We start from the raw sequence: 23,373 nt of genomic DNA, 5'->3' as shown, positions 1-23,373 counted from the left end.
ACTGTCATGCAGCAGTTGTTACCTATCCGCAGGCCCACCATGCCTCACGTGGGTCACCACCAATGCACGAGACTTGTTCCAGTCTTCATGGGCTCCACCTGCAACACAACGTCCAGTTTCCTCAGAGCTTCTGCTGTTTTAAAGAGACAATCACCTGCTCTCCCATCTGATTGCTTCTCCGGTCCCTGACCCTAGCACAGAATGAGCTGGCTGAGAAGGTATGTGGGCAAGACACAGACATAAAGAGCCCTGATCAAGTGGGTGTACACCAGCTCTTTGGATCTGAGTGGGAGACATCTTAGATTAGATTAGACTTACAGTGTGGAAACAGGCCCTTCGGCCCAACAAGTCCACACCGACCCGCCGAAGCGCAACCCACCCATACCCCTACATTTACCCCTTACCTAACACTACGGGCAATTTAGCTTGGCCAATTCACCTGACCCGCACATCTTTGTGACTGTGGGAGGAAACCGGAGCACCCGGAGGAAACCCACACAGACACGGGGAGAACGTGCAAACTCCACACAGTCAGTCGCCTGAGTCGGGAATTGAACCCGGGTCTACAGGTGCTGTGAGGCAGCAGTGCTAACCACTGTGCCACCGTGCCGCCCACAAAGTGGGAGACTTCTCTTTCAGATATCTCTTCTCTGAGTAGAAGAGGCTTACAGATTCTTTTTGTTTGTTACGTTGTATTAATGTAGTGTGTTCCTTTCTGAATCAAAGGTTTCATCTTCACTTCTGGAAAGATCTCAGTTTAGCCCTGGAAGTAAGACTGTCACCTCAGAGTGGTAAGGAAGTGGGTTGAGTTCATCGCCATGAAGCCTGAGTATGTGTCTAGGCTAGCACCTGCCATAGTACTGAGGTAGTACAGTACAAACAGATGTCACCTTTCTGATCAGATGCTGAACTGAGACCTTATCTGATCCCTCAGCCAACTCTCATTGTGCATTCTTGTCTGAGAGCCCAGACATCCATTAGATTATTCAGACAGCTGAGCCCCAGGGTAAACATTGCTCAATTAGCAGCTCTCCATCTCTTCTATCATTTGTGAGTTTAAAATTTAACCTATATTTCTAACCAACCTATGCAGAGGTGTTATTACACACCTTGGAGCAGATGGGATTTGAACCCAGGCCTTTTGTAGTGGTTAAGTCCATAACTCTGGAATGGGAGGCCCAGGTACAAGACTCACCTACTCCAGAGGCTTGTAATAACATCTCTGTATTATTTATTTTCAGAAAGTATCTCCACTAGGCAGGCCTGAATCAGACAAATACTGACTGCAGAAGCAACTGAAGGAAGAGAGAATCATTGAAATTAAGGAGAATGACTAACCCCTCATCACAAAGCCAAAGCTGTTCCCTTCCTTGTAGAGCGAGATCTCAATGGTCTTTGGAATAACTCTTGAGTTGCTATCTGAAGCTGAAACAGAAAACAAAAGAGGATTTTGTTTTTAATATACAAGAGGATTTGTTACACGGAACAGGTCTTTAGCCAGTCTGGTGCTGAGTCATATAGACCATGGAGGTATCAGGCGTGATCCTTGCTGATCACAACTAAGATAGCAGTGGAGATGTTACTTTTGGCTTACCTTTGAATTACAGAGGTGAACTATCCGTAAAACCAGCCAGGATTACTTCTGTTGACTGCTGTCCAGTAACTGAGGGCCAAATACCTCCACATGTACATCAGTTGAAGGTAGGCCCAGATGGACTTGTGACATCACTCATTTGGCATTCATTGTCAAGCCTCACCTGAATGGCAACTTGAGTGAGACACTATCGGATGACTGACACATCTGGGAATTGTATACAAACTTGTCTTCAGGGTAAAAAGAAGGAGATGTTTGTAAGACATTAAGAAATACATAGATTTTTTTTAAAAAATCATTCATGGAATGAATGCCAGCATTTATTGCCTGTCTCTAGTTATTCGAGAAGGTAGTAGTGAGCTGCCTTCCTGAACTACAGTGCTCCTTTTGTTGTAATAGTGAGTGAACGAATGACAATACATTTCCAAGTCAGGATAGTGTGTGCTTTGGAGGGGAATTTGCAGAGGGAGGAGTTCCCGTGTATCTGCAGCGCCTGTCCTTCCGGATGGAAGTGGTCATCGGTTTGGAAGGTATTGTGAAAGTGATTTTGATGAATTTCTGCAGTGACTGATAGTATAATACTGCTGCTACTGAGCATCGGTGTTGCATTTTTGTGGATGTGGTGACAATTAAGTGGGCTGCTTTGTCCAAAGACACAGTAACAAGCCCTTCTGCCCAATGTGTCCAGGTCAACATTTCACCTGTACACAGGAACATTATTCACATCAATCCATCTGCTCCCATATTTCTTCAGCCCCTTACTCCTTCATCCACCTACACAATTCAGGGTGAGAACCTGATATAGTTTCTACTTGAGCTGATTATCATGGCAATGAATTCCACAGACAAAATCTTATAAAAGGTCTGAGTGGTGTGGGCTATGGCGAGAAATGGGCAGAGTTATGTCAGAATTCCCGTGAGTTCTATCTCAAAGTCAGGAACGATTTGCTACATCTTTCATGCATCTGCCAGGCAGCCAGGTGGCTATGAGTTATCTCTTGGTGCAGGGTGGGGGAAGGTTGTTTGTTAATGACCTTATTAACTGCACCAGCACATATCAGTAATACACAGGTACCTGTCCATAACAAACCCTGCTGAGCAAATCAGACGTCGAGAGTGCTTGACGTGGGAATGAGAGTGCGTACCTGGTGACTTCAGCTCATGGGTTACCCCTAAGGTCCTCCAACGGTGGTCAGCTGTAACATCTCAGGCCACACTATATGGACACTGGCAGCCTCCAACCATAGACATTGGCATCAAACATCTCGGATCCTCATGGCACCTCTCCAGCCACTTGCTGGAATCTTACAAAGTTTACACACCCTTCCATGCCCATCCTTCCCTCCCTGGCCCCCTTTATCAGTAGCTCAGAATTGAATTCAACAATGACAAGTAACCTCATGACAGTCCACCATTAGTATCAAGCTAAGCAATTAGAGTCATAGAGATGTACAGCACAGAAACAGACCCTTTGATCCAACTCGTCCATGCTGACCAGATATCCTAACCTAATCTAGTCCCATTTGCCAGCACTTGGCCCATGTCGCTCTAAACCCTGTCTACTCATATACCCATCTAGATGCCTCTTAAATGTTGTAATTGTACCAGCCTCCTCCACTTCCTCTGACAGTTCATTCCATACACGCACCACCCTCTGTGTGAAAAAGTTGCCCCTTAGGTCCCTTTAAAATTTTTCCCCTCTCACCCTAAACTTATGCCCTCTAGCTCTGGACTCCCCCACCTCATGGAAAAGACTATTTGGACTATCTATGCCCCTCGTGATCTTATAAACCACTATAAGCTCACCCCTCAGTTTCCGACATTCAAATGAAAACAACTTATTCAGCCTCTCCTTATAGCTCAAACTCTCTAACACTGGCGACATCTTTATAAACCTTTTCCTGAACCCTTTCAAGTTTCACAACATTCTTCCGATAGGAAGGAGACCAGAATTGCACACATATTCCAAAGGTGGCCTAACCAATGTCCTGTACAGCCACAACATGACTTCCCTCCCCAATACTCGATAGTCTGACCAATTATTGAAAGCACACCAAAAGCCTTCTTCACTATCCTATCTAACTGCGACTCTACTTTCAAGGAGCTATGAACCTGCACTCCAAGGTCTCTGTTCAGCAACACTCTCCAAGACCTTACCATTTAATGTAGGAGTCTTGCCCTGATTTGCCTTTCCAAAATGCAGCTCCTCACATTTATCTAAATTAAACTCCATCTAAACTCCATCTGTTATTCCTCAGCCCAGTGGCCCATCTGATCAAGATCTCATTGTACTCTGAGTTAATCTTCCTCGCTGTCCACTACACCTCCAATTTTACTGTCATCTGCAAACCTAGTAACTATTGGCTCACCTCAATGAGAAGTGCAGGCCAGCAGCACCAGGTATATCTGAAATTGTGATGCCAACCAGATGAGGATAAAATACAGGCTATGGACATGTTAAACAGTGGAGGCAGTCTGCTACAGATGGAGTTAAACCACCAACAGATCAGATGAAACCTCTGCAGTCCTGCATCTCCAGTCATGAATGGTGGACAATTAAACAATTGACTAGGGAAACAGTCTCGAAGGCCAGCCTGAATGATGGGGCAAAAAATCCAGCAAGTTATCACAAAGGATGAAGATGAAGTGCACCCTCAGGCAGAACTGTTGAGTCAGTGCTTCATCTTGGCCTCCTCCTCCAGTGATCCCATCTGTCTACTGTTAATCATTAGTAAAGTAATGGAGAGTGTTGTTGACTGTGTTATGAAATGGCACTTACTCAGCAATAACCTTCTCACCAGTGCTTGGTTCGGGTTCTGCCACAGGACACTCAGCACTGTCTTAAACTATGAACAAAAGATAAGCTCCAGTGGTAGAGTGACAGCCCTTGAAATCAAGCCAGCACTTTATTGGGGGGTGGAATCAAGGAGATTTAGGCCCGTGGCTCTGAGCCAGACACTTGGATTTGAATCCCCGATGGCAGTAGATGGAAGGCGCATTGTAACATAGTCAAACAGGTCACACAGCAACCTGTGAGCTCTTCCAGCATATGCTAATCTCAGACAGTAAGGGCAGGAGAGATTCCTGGTCAACCAGAAGCCTCTACATTTTCTTTTATTTCTCCAGGACTACAAGCCACATTTAAGGTAAAAGTGTACTTTGCCAAAGCAATTTACACTCAGTTGGCTAGAGGACTGGTTAGAAGTTCGTGAGAAGATTTGTAGCTCGGGTGCTTGTTGTTGTAGTTCTGCTCGCCGGGCTGGGAGTTTTTGTTGCAAACGTTTCGTCCCCTGTCCAGGTGACATCTTCAGTGCTTGGGAGCCTCCTGTGAAGCACTTCTGTGCTGATTCCTCCGGTTGTCAGTTGCTGTCTGCTGCAGTGGCCGGTATATAGGGTCTAGATCGATGTGTCTGTTGATAGAATTTGTGGATGAGTGCCATGCCTCTAGGAATTCCCTGGCTGTTCTCTGTTTGGCCTGCCCTATAATAGTGGTGTTGTCCCAATCGAATTCATGCTGTTTGTCATCTGAGTGTATGGCTACTTGGGATAGCTGGTTGTGTCGTTTCGTGCTAGTTGGTGTTCATGGATGCGGGTTGTTAGCTGTCTTCCTGTTTGTCCTATGTAGTGTTTTGTGCAGTTCTTGCATGGGATTTTGTACACTACGTTGGTTTTACTCCTGCTGGGTATCGGGTCCTTTGTCCTGGTGAGTTGTTGTCTGAGAGTGGCTGTTGGTTTGTGTGCTGTTATGAGTGCTAGTGGTCGCAGCAGTCTGGCTGTCAGTTCAGAAATGCTCCTGATGTATGGGAGTGTGGCCAGTCCTTTGGGTTGTCGCATGTCCTCATTTCGTCGTCTTTCCCTTAGGCATCTGTTAATGAAATTGCGCGAGTATCCGTTTTTGGTGAATACCTTGTATAGGTGTTCTTCTTCCTCTTTTTGTAGTTCAGGTGTGCTGCAGTGTGTTGTGGCCCTTTTGAATAATGTCCTGATGCAACTTCGTTTGTGTGTGTTGGGGTGGTTGCTTTCATAGTTCAGGACTTGGTCTGTGTGTGTGGCTTTCCTGTATACCTTCGTGGTGAATTCTCCGTTCGGTGTTCTTTGTACCATCACGTCCAGGAATGGGAGCTGGTTGTCCTTTTCTTCCTCTCTCGTGAACCGGATTCCTGTGAGTGTGGCGTTGATGATCCGGTGTGTGTTCTCTATTTCTGTGTTTTTAATGATTACAAAGGTGTCGTCCACGTATCTGACCCAGAGTTTAGGTTGTAATTGTGTTAAAACTGTTTTTTCTAACCTTTGCATTACTGTTTCTGCTATGAGTCCGGAGATCGGTGAGCCCGTGGGTGTTCCGTTGATTTGTCCATATATCTGGTTGTTGAATGTGAAGTGTGTTGTGAGGCACAGGTCCAGTAGTTTAAGTATGCTGTCTTTGTTAATAGGTTCAGCGTCCTGTTGTCTGTTCTGTATGTCCAGCAGGTTAGATATTGTTTCTCTGGCTAGGGTTTTGTCGATAGCGGTGAACAGTGCCGTTACATCGAATGAGACCATGGTTTCTTCCTTGTCTATGTGTATATTTCTAATGATGTCCAAAAATTCTTGTGTTGACTGTATAGAGTGTCTGGATCTGCTAACCAGGTGTTTCAGTTTCTGCTGTAGCTCTTTAGCCAGTTTGTGTGATGGTGTCCCTGGTAGTGATACTATGGGTCTGAGTGGGATGTCTGGTTTGTGTACTTTAGGTAGTCCATAGAATCTGGGGGTGCTGTTGCTTTCAGGTTTCATTCTCTATACGTCAAACCTGATTATCTGTCCGTTTTTTGTAGGTTCCTCAGTGTGTTGTTTATCCTATTAGTGAGCTGTGGGGTGGGGTCAAACTCCCTCTCTTGGTAGGTGTCGGTATCTGCAAGCAGTTGTTCTGCTTTGTGAATATAATCTGACTTATCCAGTATCACAGTCATTCTGCCTTTGTCTGCTGGTAGTATGATTATGGTCTTATCGTTTCTTAGTGATTTTAGTGCTTCTTTCTCCTTAGTGTTGAGGTTGTGTGTTTGTCTTTTCCTTGTTATTAGAGGTACGATACTTTGTCTCACTGTTTGTTGTGTCTCTTCTGTCAGTCCATTGTTCCTGAGTGTGCATTCCAGTGCTGCTAGGAAGTCTGCTGTCTTGGCATCCCTGTGGTTGTAGTTGAGTCCCTTGGCCAGTATTGTTCTTTCCGTGTCCGTGAGCTGTCTGTGGGAAAGGTTTTTAACCAAGGTTTCTGTTGTGGTGTCCTTTTCGTTGTGTGTTAATTTGGCCATTTTTTATTTTAGTGCTTTTTTTTTGCGATGTGTGGTCCTGTTCTGTACTATGGTGATAGCCTGTTCTATGGTCCGGGCCCATTCCTGATTGGTAGTTTTTAAAATTAACGATTTTTGGCGCGCAATTTCTTGTCTGTATTTGTGAAGTCTGTTGTGAACGTCTGTAATCATTACCTGAATCATCCTGAATCCGTTCTGTCTGACTGTGTCCCTGGCTTGTGGATTGTTGACTGGTGGTCTGTATCTGACACATGGTGGAAGGATTCGATTCTTTCGGCATTCGTGCAGGAATCGGAGTTGTTCATATGTGGCGCTTAAGTGATTGGCACAGGATTCCCATTTCCTGGCTTGTCTTAGCGTCTCTCGCCCGTAGGTGTTCAAAGTTCATGAGAAGATTTGTAGCTCGGGTGCTCGTTGTTGTGGTTCTGTTCGCCGAGCTGGGAGTTTTTGTTGCAAACGTTTCGTCCCCTTTATAGGTGACATCTTCAGTGCTTGGGAGCCTCCTGTGAAGCGCTTCTGTGCTGATTCCTCCGGCATTTATACTGGTTTGAATCTGCCGCTTCCGGTTGTCAGTTGCTGTCCGCTGCAGTGGCCGGTACATAGGGTCTAGGTCGATGTGTCTGTTGATAGAATTCGTGGATGAGTGCCATGCTGGTTAGATTGGATTGGTGCCAATAACATAGGATTCTATCCTAATATCTGTCCAACTTTATTTTATGTGCCTCCCTCCACTTCACCTGATGAAGGGATAGAGCTCCAAAATAAACCTGTTCGACTACAGCCTGGTGTTATGTGACTTCTGACTGTTACAGTAGCTAGTTGCTCTGCTGCTGTTTTCTTATGGAGGCAGGTTTCAGCACATCAGACCCTGGAGCTCTCTAACTGGTTGCTCTGTGACATCCTCCAACAACTCATGAAGGTGGCGGAAGGTGCAGTACCATCCCGGTTAGTATAAGCAATGGTCTTCACTTCACAGAAACACAGCAAAAGCTTCTATCCCCACCAGTGAGGAAGACAACCACTGTCCAGCATTCAGAGAGCAATAATTCCTCCATCTCCCAACCTGGGACAATCAAAAAGCCGACACTAACAGGACAGAAAATACACTGTAAGCTTTCAATCATCAAAACCGTCAATGATTTGGTGGTTCTGAGGATGCAACGTTAGATAGCTGTGTCAAATGTCACACATGGGTGCTGATTTAGATTCTGTGACTGAAGTGCTGTACGGTGAACAAGAGGACAGGTGGTAATATCTTAAGGGATCACCATTCAATAGAAGAAGTGTTGTTTGGAACTTATTTTTTACTTTTTTATAAACTTACAGCATTGAATATTCATCCTTAATATCCAATCTGCTGGGGCACTCTTAGGGAAGGGCATTACGTGTAGCATTAGACACCAAACTGTCATGGAGCCTTCTTAATAAACATTAGCAGATATTTTAAGTCACTATCAACTGCTTAATGAATCCCGAAGTGCCCATTCATTCTTTGATGAGAAGATATTTTGTGTTAAATGCAGACAAAACCAACATGCACTTTAGAATCCCAACCTGGCCACCTTGTAGGCTGTTTCGTTTGTAAAAGTGCAGAAAAATTGGTTTCCCGATCATCTGTATCTCCCTCACTCTCTCTGATTTTCTTGGTCTGTTCATCTTTTAGCCTCTGGTTCTCCCTCTCAGTCTGTCCATCTCTCTATGATTCTCTCCATCTCTTACCATCAATCTCTATGATTCTTTCTCTATCCCTTTCTCTCCTGATTGAATCTTCAATTGCTTCTCATATGACAAGCCCCTCATCCACGGGATCATTCATGGAAACCTATTCTGGAGTCCTCCAATGCCAGTATGTCATTCCTTAGATACGGGGCCCAAAACAGCTCACCATATTCCAAATGCGGTCTGACCAGAGCCTTATAGTGTGGAATACCATGTCTGAGCAGGTTGATTAGGAAAAATAACTACAAACACAGGCAATCCCAAACAAATTGATACTGACTTTGTGTCAGTCTTTACAGGGCATATATATACAGAGTTGGACTCTCTTGTGATACAAGAGTAGTGTCCCTATCGCTGGAGGCTCAGGTTCAAGTCCCACCTGTCCCAGAGGGGTGGAATAACATATGTGAAAAGTTTGATTAGAAAATAGGTTAGATTTGAATGAATGTTGTACAAGGCAGTTACACTGAAAAGAGTAACTTACATTACTAAGTAATTTCCATCAATTAGGAGATAAAGGACTGGTCCTGGGTGGATTTAACCAAATTTCCAGTCCCCGTTTCTAAGCACTAAGCTCAGTGTAGCCAAATGGTCATGTGTACTCGCTCTTAATCCTAGCTAGTGCGCTCACATGAGGCTATCATTGAACTCAGATGGAACTCACTATGATGTTCTAGATTAGTTCTAGTTCTTTGTTCAACAAACTGAGCCTGCTGCCTGCCAAGGATTTCATGTGGTCATTGCTCCCCACTTGATTTCTGTAACTTGGTCAAATCCTGGTCGGACGGATTGGTAGCAGTGAATTTACCGATGGTATCTCAAATGGTTCTGGTAGAGACAACCACAGCCTAGGCCAGACAGCTGTTACAATGCTGGAGGAGGGCTGCTCTTCAGGAACACTGAGATCTACTGGGGTAAATGGGTACTCAGCGTCAGAACCTATCTGGTGATTCTGAGGGGGAAGGCCTTGTTGAGGATTGAGGTTGAGGTGTAATTGGGAACAGCAGAGGGTATAGCACTGTGTGTCTAGCCACACTATACATGACTTGGGGTAGAGGTAAGGCTGACAAGGAGCCCTGAAAAGGATCCTTTTTATTCCCATTCCACCCCACCCCCAAAAACCTTCCCTCACTTTGAATGGATATGAGACAGTACAGTAACAACATTAAGGCACCACCAGATGTCCATGGTCTATAATCCTGACTCAGCCCATTCTGGTTAGTCTTTGTTTAAAAGAACAGGAGGCTTCATGCTCTCACCAACAGGGGGAAGCTCATATTCCACTTCAAGGACCACCCGTTCTCCCACGTTCTTCAGCAGGCTGATAATCTCGTTGTGCCGGAGTTTGGTCAAGTTGATCCCATTAACTGACTTGATGTAGTCTCCAATATTTAGCTGGTCACTCCTACAATGAGGAATTGGATCAATGAAGGCGCAGTAAGGCAGACTGGTTTGACAATAAAATTGCAAGATGCACCACCCACACAGGATTACTCTCTTCGGGGGTTGGACTGGACAAAACTGGACTCCATCTTTCTAAATCCTTACTCATGGATTATCTTCTTCCTGGCACCAGCTCAGTGTTCTGCCCATGCTAAGATAAAACAGATCGGAGGGTGCTGGAGTGCCATCCTGAACTACCCCCTGGTGACCCCATTATTGAATGTTAGCTCAGCAAGGGAAGAATTGTAATCACATAACTTCATTCTATCTCCTAGTGAGAGGATCAGCCTACAAGCCGATGACAGAAATCAGGGTGACCTTCCCCTACTACCTGCCAATGTTGGTGCGGCCATTTTGAGCCTCTGGCTGAGAATAGACCATCCCATAGGTTTCCAAATTTCTGATTCCAATACGAAGGAGCTCAACTGTAATCTAAACAGTGCTGAGTCTTTGCACTAGGTGGGTAATTACCCATTGTCCACAAGGGAGCATTGGCATTTCTCTTTATTGGAGCATGAAGCAAATGAGGAGGCATGTTGCAAATCTACCTCAGCCAGAATGATGCCAACAGGTTAAGTTCAACTCAAAGAGTTGTGACTCACTGGAATTCTGCACTCCAGAGAGCTGTGGACACTCAGTGTCAAGCACCTTCAAACAAATGCCTGGCAGAGCCGAGTGTACCCAGGGAATGTGGCATAGTGTGGGAAGGTGAGGTCGAGATAGAAGGCCAGTCAAATCCTATTGAATGATAGGGCCGGCAGGAGGGGCCAAATGGCCTACTCAGGCTCCCATTTCTTGTGTCTTGACCCAACACAAATGGAAATTAAAGGGGACAGCCATCAAGAAAGGCCTTCCATTTCTGTAGCCCCAGTTACGCTTCAATGCCCTTTGCATACAGTGTAGTGCGAATAATCATAAAATGCCAGGGATGCTGGAAATCTGAAACAAAAAAGCAGAGACTGCTGGAGAAATTCAGCAGGTCTGGCGGCATCTGTGGAGAGAGAAACAGAGTTAACGCTTTGAGTCGATTCTTCAAAATGCATCTTACATTTGTACTGCAGGAATCATGGCAGCCAACATCAGCACAGCAAGATCTCACAAACAGCAATGAGATAACATTACTGCCTGCCTTTTGTTGAAGGATAAATATTGGTTGAGTAAGCCTGAGGAGAACACCGCTGTCCTTTGTCAGAACAGAGCTTGTCGAGTTCTTTATGTCTGATTGACAAGACAGACAGTGTCTCGGTCTAACGTCTCATCTGGAAAATGAGTCACCTCAAGCTTCTGCAGTATGAAATGGGACTTAGTCACTCAAGGTTTGGGAGAAGATTTGTAGCTCGGGTGCCCGTTGTTGTGGTTCTGTTCGCCGAGCTGGGAATTTGTGTTGCAAACGTTTCGTCCCCTGTCTAGGTGACATCCTCAGTGCTTGGGAGCCTCCTGTGAAGTGCTCCTGTGATGTTTCCTCCGGCATTTATAGTGGTTTGTCTCTGCCACTTATGGTTGTCAGTTCCAGCTGTCCGCTGCAGTGGCCGGTATATTGGGTCCAGGTCAATGTGTTTGTTGATAGACAATACACCGGCCACTGCAGCGGACAGCTGGAACTGACAACCGGAAGCAGCAGAGACAAACCACTATAAATGCCAGAGGAAACATCACAGAAGCACTTCACAGGAGGTTCCCAAGCACTGAGGATGTCACCTAGACAGGGGACGAAACGTTTGCAATACAAATTCCCAGCTCAGCGAACAGAACTACAACAGGGACTTAGTCACTTCCACACTGAGCAGCCAGAAGTGATCCCAATTTCACAGACGCAGTGTAGTCCTTCCCAATGTGTAACTGATTTTAGTTACCAGGGATAAAGTGACTCGGCCCCTTCCACGTGTCGCAGGAATTAAGCCGTGCGCAGAATGCTGGACCATCAATGCACAGAGGAGGTCAGAATTTCATTCACTGCCCTGGGCAGACTGAGAGTCTCCAGCCCACCCTGTCGGCCAGAGGCTGCACTGTGGATTGGCAAATACCTTGGTCTGGGTGCAAAACGTTTGCATTCATACAGTTCCTTCCATTCCCTCGGAACATCCCACAGTGTTTCAGAGCTCATGTGGAGTAATTGCACACTGCACCTTGGCACAGACCTCCCAACAGATAAGTTATGAAAGAATCCAGTTGAGGACATGATTTGCAATCTGGTTGGTAGCGTTTCCATCTCTGAGCCAGAAGGCTTGAGTTCCAGTCCCACCTGCTCCAGAGATGTGTCATTAACATCACTGAACATGATGATTGCAAAATACCATGCCTGTTTTTTGGTGTTGGCTGAGGGCTATAAATAACAAGGAGAAAGTGAGGGCTGCAGATGCTGGAGATTAGAGAAGAGTGAGGTGCTGGAAAAGCACAGCTGGTCAGGCAGCATCCGGGGAGCAGGAGGATCGATGTTTTGAGGAATGAAGAAGTTCCTGATGAAGAACTTATGCTCGAAATGTCGACTCTCCTGCTCCTCGGATGCTGTCTGACCGGCTGTGCTTTTCCAGCACCACACTCTCCGACTCTGAGCGGTGTAATTGTCCAGGAGATCAGGATGGACTTAGCTGCTGTTTTCAACATCTAGTTCAATGACCAGCAAATACTGAGGGAGGCAAACGTGGGAGACTGTATTCACACGGAACATAGTCACTCTAACCAGAGAGAAACTGGGTGAATTGAATCATTCCCATCGAAGGTCACGCCCAGTCCTGAATTCATTGACCTTACCTGGGAGAGCAGTTGTTCCAATGAGATATGGAGGTTAATTAGCCTCAAGACCTATAGGGCAGAAATGATGAGATGACTGGGGGGGGGATGGGGAAGGATGATCAACCTGATTGTAGCTATTACTTATTGCCCTTTGTACAGGAAACAAAGGGGCCCTCTCTGGGTATGTTGGGTGCAGGCCACTCTGCTGATCCAACCTCTTCCAAACACTCAGTTAAGCTCATGACTGACAACTCCTTTGACACAAGTTGCAGAAGTGACTGGTTGTGATGCCTCTTCCATCAGAATATCTGGCAACACTTGCCAAAATTCAGACACACAAACAGTCACTGCAAGGGGGCCAGTGAGAGATTGGACAGTCAGCTCCAGGAGAGATGGAAGTGATCAGTCAGAGAAATGGGATAAGACTTGGTTTGGCTCCATGCCAAGGGTGGCAGTGCAAGAAGGACTTTTAAAAACAAAGAAACAAGCAAGCATTTAATTAAGTTTAATCTTTTTTTAAAAGCAATGAATTGATGAACTCTAATATAAACCTTGTTTCAGCAATTCCACTTGCCGTCACATGGTGCAGGAAGACAGTAGCAGAGTGCAGATAGACTGGGCCAGAGCTCACTCCCAGGCCTGAAAATGCCTCTACATTGCGGGTTACACAACAATCATGAAGTACCTGGGGATGCACAAATCTCCTGGGGAGCCATGCGTGTAACAGAGATTTGAATGAAAGACATAGTCTGTCAGTTAGTGAAGAAGTGGTATTGTTTTTCTTTTATTTCATCGCAGCCTCTGAGTCCTTCCCCTTCACTGCGGCAGCACTCCCCTCCTCCAGTGACACAGTACACCCAGAAACCCACTCCTCCAGTGAAATAGTACACCCAGACACCCACTCCTCCAGTGGTACAGTACACCCAGACACCCACTCCTCCAGTGGTACTGTACACCCAGACACCCACTCCTCCAGTGACACAGTATACCCGGACACCCACACCGCCAGTGGTACTGTACACCCAGACACCCACTCCTCCAGTGGTACGTACACCCAGACACACACTCCTTCAGTGACACAGTATACCCAGAAACCCACTCCTCCAGTGACACAGTATACCCAGAAACGCACTCCTCCAGTGACACAGTATACCCAGACACCCACTTCTCCAGTGGTGCTGTACACCGAGAAACCCACTCCTCCAATGGTACTGTACACCCTACACCCACACCGCCAGTGGTACTGTACATCCAGACACCCACTCCTCCAGGGGTACAGTACACCTAAACACCCACTCCTCCAGTGGAAAGGTACACCCAAACACACACTCCTCCAGTGACACAGTACACCCAGACACCCATTCCTCCAGTGACACAGTACACCCAGACACCCACTCCTCCAGTGAAACAGTACACCCAGACACCCACTCCTTGAGTGACACAGTACACCCAGACACACACTCCTCCAGTGGTACAGTACACCCAGACAGCCACTCCTCCAGTGACACAGTACACCAAGACACACACTCCTCCATGGTACAGTACACCCAGACAACCACTACTCCAGTCGTATGGTACACCCAGACACACACTCCTCCATGGTACAGTACACACAGACACCCACTCCTCCAGTGACACAGTACACCGAGAAACCAACTCCTCCAATGGTACTGCACACCCAGACACCCACACCGCCAGGGGTACAGTACACCTAAACACACACTCCTCCAGTGACACAGTACACCCAGACACACACTCCTCCAGTGACACCGTACACCCAGATACCCACTCCTCCAGGAGTACAGTACATCCAGTCTGCCAGGGACACAGTACACCCAGACACACACTCCTCCATGGTACAGTACACCCAGACACACACTCCTCCATGGTACAGTACACCCAGACAACCACTATGCCAGTGATACAGTACACCCAGACACACACCCACTACTCCAGTCGTACGGTACACCCAGACACACACTGCTTCAGTGGTACAGAACAAACTGACACCCACTCCTCCATGGTACAGTACACACAGGCACCCACTCCTCCAGTGACACAGTACACACAGACACCCACTCCTCCAGTGGTACAGTACACACAGACACCCACTCCTCCATGGTACAGTACACCCAGACAACCTCTATGCCAGTGATACAGTACACCCAGACACCCACTACTCCAGTCGTACGGTACACCCAGACACACACTACTCCAGTGGTACAGAACAAACTGACACCCATTCCTCCATGGTAGAGTACACACAGACACCCACTCCTCCAGTGACACAGTACACACAGACACCCACTCCTCCATGGTAGAGTACACACAGACACCCACTCCTCCAGTGACACAGTACACACAGACACCCACTCCTCCATGGTAGAGTACACACAGACACCCACTCCTCCAGTGACACAGTACACACAGACACCCACTCCTCCAGTGACACAGTACACCCAGACACTCACTCCTCCATGGAACAGTACACCCAGACAACCACTCCTCCAGTGGGACAGTACACCCAGACACATACTCCTCCAGTGGTACAGTACACCCATACACCCACTACTCCAGTAGTACAGTACACCCAGACACCCACTACTCCAGTGACACAGTATACCCAGACACCCACTCCTACAGTGAAACAGTACACACTGACACACACTCCTTGAGTGACACAGTACACCCAGACACACACTACTCCAGGGGTATGTACACCCAGACACACACTCCTCCAGTGAAAAAGTACACCCAGACACCCACTCCTCCAGGGGTACGTACACCCAGACACCCACTCCTCCAGTGGTACAGTACACCTAGACACCCACTCCTCCAATGGTACTGTACACCCAGACACCCACATCTCCAGTGGAACAGTACACCCAGACACCCACTCCTCCAGTGGAACAGTACACCCACTCCTCCAGTGGTACAGTACACCCAGACACACATTCCTTAAGTGACACGGTACACCCAGACACACACTCCTCCATGGTACAGTGCACCCAGACAACCACTAATCCAGTCGTATGGTACACCCAGACACACACTACTCCAGTGGTACAGAACAAACAGACACCCACTCCTCCAGTGGTACGGTACACCCTGACACATACTCGTCCAGTGGTACAGTACACCCAGACACCCACTCCTCCAGTGGAACACTCTACACACAGACACACACTCCTCCAGTGGTACAGTACACCCAGTCCGCCAGTAGTACAGTACACCCAGACACCCACTCCTCCAGTGACTCAGTACACCCAGACACCCACTCCTCCAGTGACACAGTATACCCAGACACCCACTCCTCCAGTGACACAGTACACCCAGACACCCAGTCCTCCAGTGGCACAGTATACCCAGAAACCCACTCCTTCAGTGACACAGTATACCCAGAAACCCACTCCTACAGTGACACAGTATACCCAGACACCCACACCTCCAATGGTACTGTACACCCAGACACCCACACCTCCAGTGGTACAGTACACCCAGTCCGCCAGTAGTACAGTACACTGAGACACCCACTCCTCCAGTGACACTGTACACCCAGACACCCACTCCTCCAGTGACACAGTATACCCAGACACACACTCCTCCAGTGACTCAGTATACCCAGACACCCACTCCTCCAGTGACACAGTATACCCAGATACCCACTCCTCCAGTGACACAGTACACCCAGACACCCACATCTCCAGTGGAACAGTACACCCAGACACCCACTCCTCCAGTGGAACAGTACACCCACTCCTCCAGTGGTACAGTACACCCAGACACACATTCCTTAAGTGACACGGTACACCCAGACACACACTCCTCCATGGTACAGTGCACCCAAACAACCACTAATCCAGTGGTACAGAACAAACAGACACCCACTCCTCCAGTGGTACGGTACACCCTGACACATACTCCTCCAGTGGTACAGTACACCCAGACACCCACTCCTCCAGTGGTACTGTACACCCAGACACCCACTCCTCCAGTGGAACACTCTACACACAGACACACACTCCTCCAGTGGTACAGTACACCCAGGCACACACTCCTCCAGTTGTACAGTACACCCAGTCCGCCAGTAGTACAGTACACCCAGACACCCACTCCTCCAGTGACTCAGTACACCCAGACACCCACTCCTCCAGTGGTACAGTACACCAAGTCCGCCAGTAGTACAGTACACCCAGACACCCACTCCTCCAGTGACACAGTATACCCAGACACCCACTCCTCCAGTGACACAGTACACCCAGACACCCAGTCCTCCAGTGGCACAGTATACCCAGAAACTCACTCCTTCAGTGACACAGTATACCCAGAAACCCACTCCTACAGTGACACAGTATACCCAGACACACACTCCTTGAGTGACACAGTACACCCAGACACACACTCCTCCAGTGGTACAGTACACCCAGACACCCACTCCTCCATGGTACAGTACACCCAGACAACCACTATGCCAGTGATACAGTACACCCAGACACCCACTACTCCAGTCGTACGGTACACCCAGACACACACTACTCCAGTGGTACAGAACAAACTGACACCCACTCCTCCATGGTACAGTGCACACAGACACCCACTCCTCCAGTGACACAGTACACACAGACACCCACTCCTCCAGTGGTACGGTACACCCTGACACATACTCCTCCATGGTACAGTACACCCAGACACCCACTCCTCCAATGGTACTGTACACCCAGACACCCACACCTCCAGTGGTACAGTACACCCAGTCCGCCAGTAGTACAGTACACTGAGACACCCACTCCTCCAGTGACACTGTACACCCAGACACCCACTCCTCCAGTGACACAGTATACCCAGACACACACTCCTCCAGTGACTCAGTATACCCAGACACCCACTCCTCCAGTGACACAGTACACCCAGACACCCACTCCTCCAGTGACACAGTATACCCAGATACCCACTCCTCCAGTGACACAGTATACCCAGACACCCACTCCTCCAGTGGTACGTCCACCCAGACACACACTCCTCCAGTGGTACAGTACACCTAGTCCGCCAGTAGTACAGTACACCCAGACACCCACTCCTCCAGTGACACAGTATACCCAGACACCCACTCCTCCAGTGGTACAGTACACCCAGACACCCACTCCTACAGTGAAACAGTACACCCAGACACACACTCCTTGAGTGACACAGTACACCCAGACACACACTCCTCCATGGTACAGTACACCCAGACAACCACTATGCCAGTGATACAGTACACCCAGACACCCACTACTCCAGTCGTACGGTACACCCAGACACACACTGCTCCAGTGGTACAGAACAAACTGACACCCACTCCTCCATGGTACAGTACACACAGGCACCCACTCCTCCAGTGACACAGTACACACAGACACCCACTCCTCCAGTGGTACAGTACACACAGACACCCACTCCTCCATGGTACAGTACACCCAGACAACCTCTATGCCAGTGATACAGTACACCCAGACACCCACTACTCCAGTCGTACGGTACACCCAGACACACACTACTCCAGTGGTACAGAACAAACTGACACCCATTCCTCCATGGTAGAGTACACACAGACACCCACTCCTCCAGTGACACAGTACACACAGACACCCACTCCTCCATGGTAGAGTACACACAGACACCCACTCCTCCAGTGACACAGTACACACAGACACCCACTCCTCCATGGTAGAGTACACACAGACACCCACTCCTCCAGTGACACAGTACACACAGACACCCACTCCTCCAGTGACACAGTACACCCAGACACTCACTCCTCCATGGAACAGTACACCCAGACAACCACTCCTCCAGTGGGACAGTACACCCAGACACATACTCCTCCAGTGGTACAGTACACCCATACACCCACTACTCCAGTGACACAGTATACCCAGACACCCACTCCTACAGTGAAACAGTACACACTGACACACACTCCTTGAGTGACACAGTACACCCAGACACACACTACTCCAGGGGTACGTACACCCAGACACACACTCCTCCAGTGAAAAAGTACACCCAGACACCCACTCCTCCAGGGGTACGTACACCCAGACACCCACTCCTCCAGTGGTACAGTACACCTAGACACCCACTCCTCCAATGGTACTGTACACCCAGACACCCACATCTCCAGTGGAACAGTACACCCAGACACCCACTCCTCCAGTGGAACAGTACACCCACTACTCCAGTGGTACAGTACACCCAGACACACATTCCTTAAGTGACACGGTACACCCAGACACACACTCCTCCATGGTACAGTGCACCCAGACAACCACTACTCCAGTCGTATGGTACACCCAGACACACACTACTCCAGTGGTACAGAACAAACAGACACCCACTCCTCCAGTGGTACGGTACACCCTGACACATACTCGTCCAGTGGTACAGTACACCCAGACACCCACTCCTCCAGTGGTACTGTACACCCAGACACCCACTCCTCCAGTGGAACACTCTACACACAGACACACACTCCTCCAGTGGTACAGTACACCCAGGCACACACTCCTCCAGTGGTACAGTACACCCAGTCCGCCAGTAGTACAGTACACCCAGACACCCACTCCTCCAGTGACTCAGTACACCCAGACACCCACTCCTCCAGTGACACAGTACACCCAGACACCCAGTCCTCCAGTGGCACAGTATACCCAGAAACCCACTCCTTCAGTGACACAGTATACCCAGAAATCCACTCCTACAGTGACACAGTATACCCAGACACACACTCCTTGAGTGACACAGTACACCCAGACACACACTCCTCCAGTGGTACAGTACACCCAGACACCCACTCCTCCATGGTACAGTACACCCAGACAACCACTATGCCAGTGATACAGTACACCCAGACACCCACCATTCCAGTCGTACGGTACACCCAGACACACACTACTCCAGTGGTACAGAACAAACTGACACCCACTCCTCCATGGTACAGTGCACACAGACACCCACTCCTCCAGTGACACAGTACACACAGACACCCACTCCTCCAGTGGTACGGTACACCCTGACACATACTCCTCCATGGTACAGTACACCCAGACACCCACTCCTCCAATGGTACTGTACACCCAGACACCCACACCTCCAGTGGTACAGTACACCCAGACACCCACTCCTCCAGTGACACTGTACACCCAGACACCCACTCCTCCAGTGACACAGTATACCCAGACACACACTCCTCCAGTGACTCAGTACACCCAGACACCCACACCTCCAGTGACACCGTACACCCAGACACCCACTCCTCCAGTGACACAGTATACCCAGACACCCACTCCTCCAGTGACACAGTATACCCAGACACCCACTCCTCCAGTGACACAGTATACCCAGATACCCACTCCTCCAGTGACACAGTATACCCAGACACCCACTCCTCCAGTGGTACGTACACCCAGACACACACTCCTCCAGTGGTACAGTACACCTAGTCCGCCAGTAGTACAGTACACCCAGACACACACTCCTCCAGTGACACAGTATACCCAGACACCCACTCCTCCAGTGGTACAGTACACCCAGACACCCACTCCTACAGTGAAACAGTACACCCAGACACACACTCCTTGAGTGACACAGTACACCCAGACACACACTCCTCCATGGTACAGTACACCCAGACAACCACTATGCCAGTGATACAGTACACCCAGACACCCACTACTCCAGTCGTACGGTACACCCAGACACACACTACTCCAGTGATACAGAACAAACTGACACCCACTCCTCCATGGTACAGTACACACAGACACCCACTCCTCCAGTGACACAGTACAACTAGATACCCAGTCCACTAGTGACACAGTACACCCAGACACTCACTCCTCCATGGAACAGTACACCCAGACAACCACTATGCCAGTGATACAATACACCCAGACAACCACTCCTCCAGTGGTACTGTACACCCAGACACCCACTCCTCCAGTGGAACACTCTACACACAGACACACACTCCTCCAGTGGAACAGTACACCCAGACACACACTCCTCCAGTGGTACAGAACACCTAGTCCGCCAGTAGTACAGTACACCCAGACACCCACTCCTACAGTGACACAGTACACCCAGACACCCACTCCTCCAGTGGTACAGTACACCCAGACACCCAATCCTCCAGTGACACAGTATACCCAGAAACCCACTCCTTCAGTGACACAGTACACCCAGACACACACTCCTCCATGGTACAGAACACCCAGACAACCACTATGCCAGTGATACAGTACACCCAGACACCCACTACTCCAGTCGTACGGTACACCCAGACACACACTACTCCAGTGGTACATTACACACAGACACCCACTCCTCCATGGTACATTACACACAGACACCCACTCCTCCATGGTACAGTACACACAGACACCCACTCCTCCATGGTACAGTACACCCAGACAACCACTATGCCAGTGATACAGTACACCCAGACACCCACTCCTCCAGTCGTACGGTACACCCAGACACAAACTACTCCAGTGGTAGAGAACAAACTGACACCCACTCCTCCAGTGACACAGTACACACAGACACCCACTCCTCCAGTGGTACGTACACCCTGACACCCACTCCTCTAGTGGTACAGTACACCCAGTCCGCCAGTAGTACAGTACACCCAGACACCCACCCCTCAAGTGACACAGTACACCCAGACACCCACTCCTCCAGTGACTCAGTATACCCAGACACCCACTCCTCCAGTGGAACTGTACACCCAGTCCGCCAGTGACACAGTACACCCAGACACCCACTCCTCCAGTGGTGCAGTACACCCAGACACACTCCTACAGTGAAACAGTACACCCAGACACACACTCCTTGAGTGACACAGTACACCCAAACACCCACTCCTCCAGTGGTATGTACACCTCGACACACACTCCTCCAGTGGTACAGTACATCCAGTCCGCCAGTGGTCCAGTACACCCAGACACCCACTCCTCCAATGGTACTGTACACCCTGACACTCACTCCTCCAATGGTACTGTACACCCAGACACCCACTCCTCCAGTGGTACAGTACACCCAGACACCCAGTCCGCCAGTGACACAGTATACCCAGACACGCACTCCTCCAGTGACACAGTACACCCAGACACCCACTCCTCCAGTAGTACAGTACACCCAGACACCCACTCCTCCAGTGACACAGTACACCCAGACACCCACTCCTCCAGTGACACAGTACACCCAGACACCCACTCCTTCACTAGTACAGTACACCCAGATACCCACTCCGCCAGTGACACAGTATACCCAGACACCCACTCCTCCAGTGGTACAGTACACCCAGACACCCACTCCTTCACTAGTACAGTACACCCAGATACCCACTCCTCCAGTGACACAGTACACCCAGACACCCACTCCTCCAGTGGTACGTACACCCAGACACACACTCCTCCAGTGGTACAGTACACCCAGTCCGCCAGTGACACAGTACACCCAGACACCCACTCCTCCAGTGGTACAGTACACCCAGACACCCACTCCTCCAGTGACACAGTATACCCAGAAACCCACACCTCCAGTGGTACAGTACACCCAGACACCCACTCCTTGAGTGACACAGTACACCCAGACACACACTCCTCCAGTGGTACATTACACCCAGACAACCACTATGCCAGTGATACAGTACACCCAGACACCCACTACTCCAGTCGTACGGTACACCCAGACACACACTACTCCAGTGGTACAGAACAAACTGACACCCACTCCTCCAGTGACACAGTACACACAGACACCCACTCCTCCAGTGGAACACTCTACACACAGACACCCACTCCTCCAGTGGTACAGTACACCCAGACACCCAGTCCTCCAGTGGTATTGTACACCCAGACACCCACTCCTCCAGTGACACAGTACACCCAGACACCCACTCCTCCAGTGGTACAGTACACCCAGACACCCACTCCTCCAGTGACACAGTACACCAAGACACCCACTCCTCCAGTGACACAGTACACCAAGACACCCACTCCTCCAGTGACACAGTACAACTAGATACCCAGTCCACTAGTGACACAGTACACCCAGACACCCACTCCTCCAGTGACGCAGTATACCCAGACACACACTCCTTGAGTGACACAGTACACCCAGACACACACTCCTCCAGTGGTACAGTACACCCAGACACCCACTCCTCCATGGTACAGTACACCCAGACAACCACTATGCCAGTGATACAGTACACCCAGACACCCACTACTCCAGTCGCACGGTACACCCAGACACACACTACTCCAGTGGTACATTACACACAGACACCCACTCCTCCATGGTACATTACACACAGACACCCACTCCGCCATGGTACAGTACACACAGACACCCACTCCTCCAGTGGTACAGTACACCCAGACAACCACTATGCCAGTGATACAGTACACCCAGACACCCACTCCTCCAGTCGTACGGTACACCCAGACACCCACTCCTCCAGTGGCACAGTACACCCAGACACCCACTCCACCATGGAACAGTACACCCAGACAACCACTATGCCAGTGATACAGTACACCCAGACACCCT

General features: G+C 49.1%; 1 protein-coding gene across 1 annotated transcript in view; it reads right to left on the bottom strand.

The window, feature by feature from the left end:
* Positions 1-23,373, bottom strand: part of grip2b (glutamate receptor interacting protein 2b) — a gene marked incomplete at its 5' end in the record, with an annotated part of 257,289 nt that overhangs the window by 200,468 nt on the left and 33,448 nt on the right. Inside the window, 3 exons of the mRNA XM_060835042.1 lie at positions 23-98; positions 1,339-1,425; positions 9,861-10,006. Of these exons, the coding sequence (XP_060691025.1) occupies positions 23-98; positions 1,339-1,425; positions 9,861-10,006 (309 nt within the window). The remainder of the gene's footprint in view (positions 1-22; positions 99-1,338; positions 1,426-9,860; positions 10,007-23,373) is intronic.

This window comes from Hemiscyllium ocellatum, chromosome 14, assembly GCF_020745735.1.
Source record: "Hemiscyllium ocellatum isolate sHemOce1 chromosome 14, sHemOce1.pat.X.cur, whole genome shotgun sequence".
Taxonomy (NCBI): Eukaryota; Metazoa; Chordata; class Chondrichthyes; order Orectolobiformes; family Hemiscylliidae; genus Hemiscyllium; species Hemiscyllium ocellatum.
This window is presented reverse-complemented; position numbering and strand designations above follow the sequence as displayed.